Source organism: Eurytemora carolleeae, unplaced genomic scaffold, assembly GCF_000591075.1.
Source record: "Eurytemora carolleeae unplaced genomic scaffold, Eaff_2.0 scaffold404, whole genome shotgun sequence".
In the NCBI taxonomy this organism is placed as follows: Eukaryota; Metazoa; Arthropoda; class Copepoda; order Calanoida; family Temoridae; genus Eurytemora; species Eurytemora carolleeae.
Window position 1 is genome coordinate 36,902 of NW_019396431.1, and position 7,100 is coordinate 44,001.

The 7,100-nt window shown below is 35.9% G+C and overlaps 1 protein-coding gene across 1 annotated transcript; it reads right to left on the reverse strand.

Moving 5' to 3' along the window:
• Positions 1-420: 420 nt before the first annotated feature.
• Positions 421-2,939, reverse strand: LOC111703209 (coronin-7). The gene is made up of 3 exons (XM_023475091.1): positions 2,769-2,939; positions 1,451-1,884; positions 421-981 (listed from the first exon to the last, which is right to left on the reverse strand). Exons 1-3 carry the CDS (start codon positions 2,854-2,856, stop codon positions 442-444), a joined length of 1,062 nt encoding a protein of 353 aa, XP_023330859.1. The 5' UTR covers positions 2,857-2,939; the 3' UTR covers positions 421-441.
• Between the last annotated feature and the right edge of the window lie 4,161 nt (positions 2,940-7,100).

Sequence of the window (7,100 nt, forward strand, 5' to 3'; positions counted from 1 at the left end):
TATAGCATAAATATGTGAAGTACACCTGCAGTATGGAAACAGTACAACAAAATGGCCGTTTTACACTTTTTTCTANAACCTAAACCTTTTGATTTTCAAGAGGGCGGGGGGAGTTATTTTTCAAGAAAATGTACAAGGTAATGATTATCTATATCTACGCTTGAATATTGAAAATGTATCTGGCGTCACAGTTTCGTAAATCCTACATAAAAAAGACATTTATAAAAGATTATATTATTGACTATTAGGAGCATCACCGCAGAGAAAATTGTTTTATGTATATTGTTTAATCACAGTAAAGGCAAAATTTTTTTAAATTACGTTAAGAATTCTTTTCAGGATTTAAGAACAATTTAAAAAAATGAATGGTCATGAAACGTTTTTCTTCTATTCGTTAAAGTTTCACAAAAACTAATTTTAAGTGAATTAATAATTTATTTTTTACCTGTAACTTTTTCTTGGAACCTGCCACATGATGGGAACAATAGAACTGTTCCCCAGCATCATGACTCTATTGACCTCACACTGCATCACGTCCACGGCACGTTTAGGAACCAGGCATCCGCCCTTGATCTGCTCCCCTGTATACCTCAACCCTTGAACAAACCAGGGCTCGGAGTTCTGCACCTCAACAAACTGAATATATCGATCACCCTTCCCAGTAAGGAAGACCATGTTAGTGTCGGGGTCGAACAAGGGAATCAGGATACCGGAGGACACGTCCAAGGACAGGACAAACTGCGGGGTGGAGAGGTTCCTTGTATCTCGAAGGATGAGCTCACGGGCCCTGTCCTCTCCGAACCCGGAGGTTAGAACGCGATCCTCACCGATCCAGACAACCTTGCTGTCCTTCATACCATCGTGGCTAGAGGTGGAGGAGACGAGGGGGTTGGAGGAACGAGGATCCAGGATACGAAGATATCGATCCTTGCTCTGGGTTGCCAGCAGACCCCCGGACTGCTGCCAGGAGCAGCATTGAACCTTTAAACATGAGAAGGTCAAGGTTTTAAGAAATTTAATAGTTTAAATGTTAGAAAGTCGTTTTCTTAAAGTTTTGTTAGGATATAGCGGAGAAAGGTTTGAAAGAATGAAGTTGAGGTTGTGTCAAAAAGGAAACAAAATTTCGGAAACAGTAGCAAACTAATTTTCTACTTATACTACGTATTGGACAAGTAATTGTAAAATTCGTTTTATTATTTCTTTGAATAGTTTTCATTAATACTCAAAGCGGGTGTTAATTGTTAAATGGTCAATTATCAATAATTTTAAATTTTGTATTTTAATCCATGGAAAATTAAACCGGTTCCATCGATACACATTTTGGTAAGCTTTTCAAATTATTTCAGTTTTACTGTTATTGGTGAATTTTCTAACTTTTTTCATTAAAATCCATTAGAGACAGCGATCATTCATTTTTGCAAAGAGTTGATTAACAATAAGCAATATTGACCTTATCTTCGTGTTCTCCGAACTCAAATATCTGAGATCCTACGGAGAAGTCCCAAACCGATGCACTGGTCCCACAGCTCGAGGCTAGAATACCATGAACAGCAGGATTAAATCCAACCGTCTCCACCTTTCTCGGCTGCTCAGGGAGCGCCATCTCCGGAGTAGAGAGACTGGTTACCAGACCCTTCTCCGGAATCCGCCAAAGTTTGATATTTTGATCCTGAGACCCGGTGACTAGCAGACCGTCGTCGAACGGCGAGAAGGCAAAATCCGTGACCATATCACTGTGACCGTCGACACGAGGTATTGAGGCCTTGTCAGGTCGACCGGAAGCAGTGAGAGGAAGCACAGCAAGAGATGAACCGATGGTGTCCCAGTTGAAAGCTACAAATGAAGAACTAGCGGCTATAAAGTTTCCACAAGAATGATATGAACCTAGAGTGCAGGGTTTAGCTTTATATAAAATTAAGACAATTGAAGAATGTATAATAAGCATTAAGCATATGAAGGGTCAAGGGGAGGTTTAATTAAGGGTGGAGAGGGGTAAACTTCACAATCTTCCCTCCACCCAAAGCCGGTTTAATCCGAGTACAAGATTTTTGGACCCCCGCCCCCTTCACTCCACCTTTCAATTTTGTACATGACCTAGATTTCAACTCGTTTAGGTTTGGACGATTTCTGGGCCAAATGCTGCGGCTAGGACAGGCTAGGGGTCCGGGCAGTACGACTAGGACAGACTCAGATGGCCGAGCGCCGCAGCTAGAAAATGCTAGGGGGCCGGGCTATCCTAGAGAACGATTTTTTACCCCCCCCCCCACCATCAATTTTGTACATGACCACTAATTGTCAGCAAAATTAATATTTTTAATTTTGTATTATTTTAGGTTAGGTTAGGTTAAGACTATTTCTGGGACGAGCGCTGCGGCTAGGACAGGCTTGGGCCGAGCGCCACGGCTAGGACAGGCTAGGGGGCCTGGCGCTGCGGCCAAATGAACAATTATATCCAAATGTTGCATATGAGATCCATTTCAAAAATTGATAGAAGTGGGGGGGGGGGGTTAGAAAAATAGTTCTCTAGGAAATTACCATCAGAGGATTTAATGATAACTCTGAATTGCAAAGTTGAATTATTTTTATTAAAATCCTATAATTTTGAAAGTTTAGGACTGAACTAAACAATTGTTGCAAGAATTATTGATCAACTTAATCTCAAAGTTAAAAATTAATTAAAAACAGAGGTTTAAGGGTTATTTCCTAAAGAACGATTTTGGACCCAGAAATAACAAATTTAAATGAAAGGTTATCAGAAAACCCTGCACCTATTGAAAGTTCTCGTATATGTTTATCGAATTTAGGTTCCACTGGAACAGTGTTTTTGTACTTAGAAGCTTTGAACTTCCACGACATTTTGATTTATTTATTTTTCTTATACTCGAAATCCTGGTCGACTCAACAAGCTAAATTGCATTTATTCTGAAAAAAAATAAGAAATAGAGACTATTTTACAACTGGACATTTTTCTACCGAGTAGAAAAAATTATTTAATTTCACTATTACGTTAAAAAAGAATGAATCACTTTAAACTTCATCATATTTGTGTACAAAAGCAATGCAACACACCCACTCGTAGTGTAGATTGAGCCGGCGTATCATAAATTTAGGCCGCCAGAGGTCTCGTCGATACCAAAATAGATCGATAATACAAACAGGGGTAAATATATTAATAATATTATTTTCCATTACGTTTTAAAATTCATCTACTACAGGTATTTCAAGTTAAGAAATGAAAACAACTTTTTAGGTGAAATATAAAATTTTTAAAAAAGGGAATTACGTGTTTTGATCGAGGTTGCGTGGTAATTGGGCGTTTAAAAATTTTATTGACGTGATATGTGTAAAGAATTAGGGATTTTATAGAAATCTTTTCAATCGGTGGGATGAGCGGGGAAGGCAGGCAGCCATGAGCCACCACTATATTTCCTCTTCCGGGCCACATATTAGCTTTTTTCTCTTCCGGATGCCATGAGCCACCACCATATTTCCTCTTCGACGCACCACCATATTTTACTCTTCCAGGCAAAACTACTTTCTTATGACCTTAAAAGTGTGATTTTCAAAAATCCAGCCAATTTTACCTATAATTTGCGGCAGTGCCCATTCCCATAGGGCTTCCGAACCTCCCCCAAACAGCTTCTATCCGGGAATGATTTTCCGTCTACACGATCGTAATTATTTCTACTGAGGACTGATTCAATTATTTAAGCTCGGCTGACCAATGCTATGTATATACTTAACATTTTCAAATCTAGGATCGAGGAGAAAATAGCTTTTATTCATAGATTTTTTTTTCTCAACAAATCTTAAGGAATGCTGTCGCAATTTTTTATGATAGCTTTTAATAAGTCTAAGACAAATAAAAAATATTCTTCAAATGTATGATATTCTATCTTTGAAAATTTTCTTTCTAGTTATTGAGATATTTAAAGAAAACAAATCTCCTTTATAATTCCTAATGATTTTAAAACTTTTGGTGCTTTTTTTACAAATGCTTCAGATTTTAAATACATATAAATATAAAGATAATTACATTTTCTTTAATTAAAGCATTTCCCAAATTGCTTTTTATTGCCGAAAGCATTATTTTGTAGGTATTTTAACTTAATATAGATACTATGCTTTTCATCTGCGCACGGAATTTGTTTATGACATGAAACAGATTGGTAATGTTACATCGTCTATACGCAATATNAAAGGGGAGAAGGGGGGCAGAAGGAAACAGAAAAGGGATATCAAGCTAAATCTTTAAAGTTTTCGTTTTTCCAGGTCTAACTTTGATCGTAAAAAAAGAAAAAATATTATGAAAATGTTATGCTATAGATTGACTACCATGCTTAAATATTCGAAATATTCCCGTTTTAAGTAGAAATTTACGATAAAAACAGAAGATCATTCCCGGAAAACTGTTTTGGGGAGGTACGGAAGCTCTATATGGGTCGTGAACTGCCAAGAATAGGTTAAATGAGGTTCGGAAGCTGTGCAGGGGAGGTTGCCTTCCCTCCCTTGTGGGGCAAGAAGTTAAAAAGATATGCATTTGACTTACATTTGACTTAGGACTTAAAGGAGGTGTCCCTAGCAGGCGAAACTTCAATGACGGCCCGAAAGGCTGAAAAATGACGATCTAAAATAAATTGAATTATAGGTAATTTGTAAGTCTTCTGTTAGTCTCTACGATAGTCTGCAGCAGTTCCTTTCATATATCCATTCGTCTCCTGTAGTCTACAGTAATCCTGTATACTGTAGTTCACTATAATCTTCTGTTAGTCTATCAGTAGTCTTATATAGCCCCCTATAGTCTCCTGCAAGTCTTATGTAGAACCCTGTAGTCTCCTGAAATTTTCTCTGATAGGGAGGCCTGATGAGGGCATAGCTACCATAGCCACCCCCCCCCTCCTAACTGCAAAGTCAAACAATTTTACAGGATAAAATCATCTTTGTTATCAAAAACATTAACAACACATCTTTATTCTCGGATTTAATACTTATAATCATTTTATAAAATTAAGTTTTCTTATAGTTCAAAACTTCTATATCTATTACGTAGTCTATGTAGTCTTCTGTACTATCCTGCAATATGAAATAGTCTTCAGAAGCCTTTTATAGCCTCATTTTGTTCTTTGTAGTCTAAATTACTGCAAGTCTTCTGTAATTGTCTCATATCGCCCTGGCAGGCCCCTGGAACAGTGTTTTTGTACTTAGAAGCTTTGAACTTCCACGACATTTTGATTTATTTATTTTTCTTATACTCGAAATCCTGGTCGACTCAACAAAAGGGGACTTTAAAGATTGGAGTAATATAAATTTTCTTTGATGCTTGAATACATGAATTATGCTTTTATTCATGATTGATCTTTAGTAAACTGAAATTGAGTTCAAGGAAGAATATTAATGTTTCAGTCAATCTCCACAGGCTGTTATGAATTAAATAACAGACTGTGGGGTAACATAGAGGCTAAACTATTTTTTTTAAAATTATTTTTTTTTTCAAATATTCGAAATTTTCAGATCTTTCTAAAGTTTCACGGGCAACGCCGGGCACTTCATGAAGCTAGCCTTTAATCTTTTTTTTACGGTGGTAGGCGGTTCTATCAATATATTGAAGACAACCTTCGATTTCAATTTTGATTTTTATTAAGCTTTTAAACAGCATTGATACACAAAAACAAGGAAACAAAGAGAAGCCATTGCTGGGAACTTTTGAATGGTAGATATCGGGATTAATGCTTGATCCACTCTTTTACTTAATCTCAAGATTAAATAATGCTTGTTCTCCTTTTTTATTTTTGAAATCTAAATATTTATTGTCTTTTTTAATTGTACAAAAAAGTTAACATGTAGTCGACAAATTCGTTCACATTATTTTAGATTTGTGAAGTAAATACAAAATTGCTTACATGTGTTAACATTTTTTTATGAGAGATTTGTATAAGGGCCAAATACGTACATTTCTTAAATTAGAAATTTGGATTTAAGGATTCTTGGATCCTGCAAGACATACAAATTGAAGGGTGCAACAGTGAAGTCGTAGAGAATTAAATGCATATAATTAGTCATTGACGAAATTTTTTAAGAATCGTCTGCATATAATTTGGGCATTTTATGAAGAAAATCAATTTGAGCAAGCATTATACAGTTTTTATGTAACAATGGTATAAAGTCAATGTACGCTATACGGAAAAAACTACGATTGTACTAACGAAGAACATTGAAAGTTCAACGTTGGTATGGCATTACATTAGTTAAACTATGTCGTCTTGATGCTAATTAGCCAACTTAAATATAGAAAACGATATATTTAAGATACATACTGGCGAGGAACATTGATGGTTCCTTCCTGCATGTTCCATTCTCTCTGTGGTTACGAATCTACACGGCCGACGTGAAGATAGCAGGCACCAAGATTAAGAAGTGTTAAATGTGAAAAAGCTTATTGGAGAAACATTTAGTTTCAATTGGAAGAAAACACATTATGCTTAAGAACTAGACTCACGTAGAACATTGGTTCTGCGCTACTGTCTACTGTCTAGGGCATTGAAAAGAGATTAGTGCTTAATCTCTTCATTTTTCTCAAATCATTAAGGTATAGCAAGGTATGGTGCACGTTTATATTGTGCTACGAATTAGAGATATCGATGTAGCGTAGTTATCTCCTTTTCTTGAGACATCATGGTTTCTCGGCGGTGAGGTTTGACGGTTCAGGAGGCATTACAGTTTACTCAGACTGAATCAGTAAAAAAAAGATCATTAGTTTATTATGAGAGAAGATTCAGGGTAAGATGGAAGATTCAGATTTTAAACCAGAGTCCTCATAATTTAAAGATGAATAATATCGATAAAGATTTATTAATTAAGACATTTTAATTATAGGGACCCGATTTTACTGTTGGTTTTTATTTCTATATTATTTAATTAATCTTACGGACATAATTTTTTTTTAAAAAATGGCATTTAGTTCTTGCTTGCAGTAGCAAAGTTTTACATCCGAATTATTAAATTAAAGTGTAATGGATGAAAAGAAAATCTTTAAACTTAGACAACTGACATTGTATACTCAACGTTTGAATTTTGTTAGAATTGTATTCCAATAGCATGTA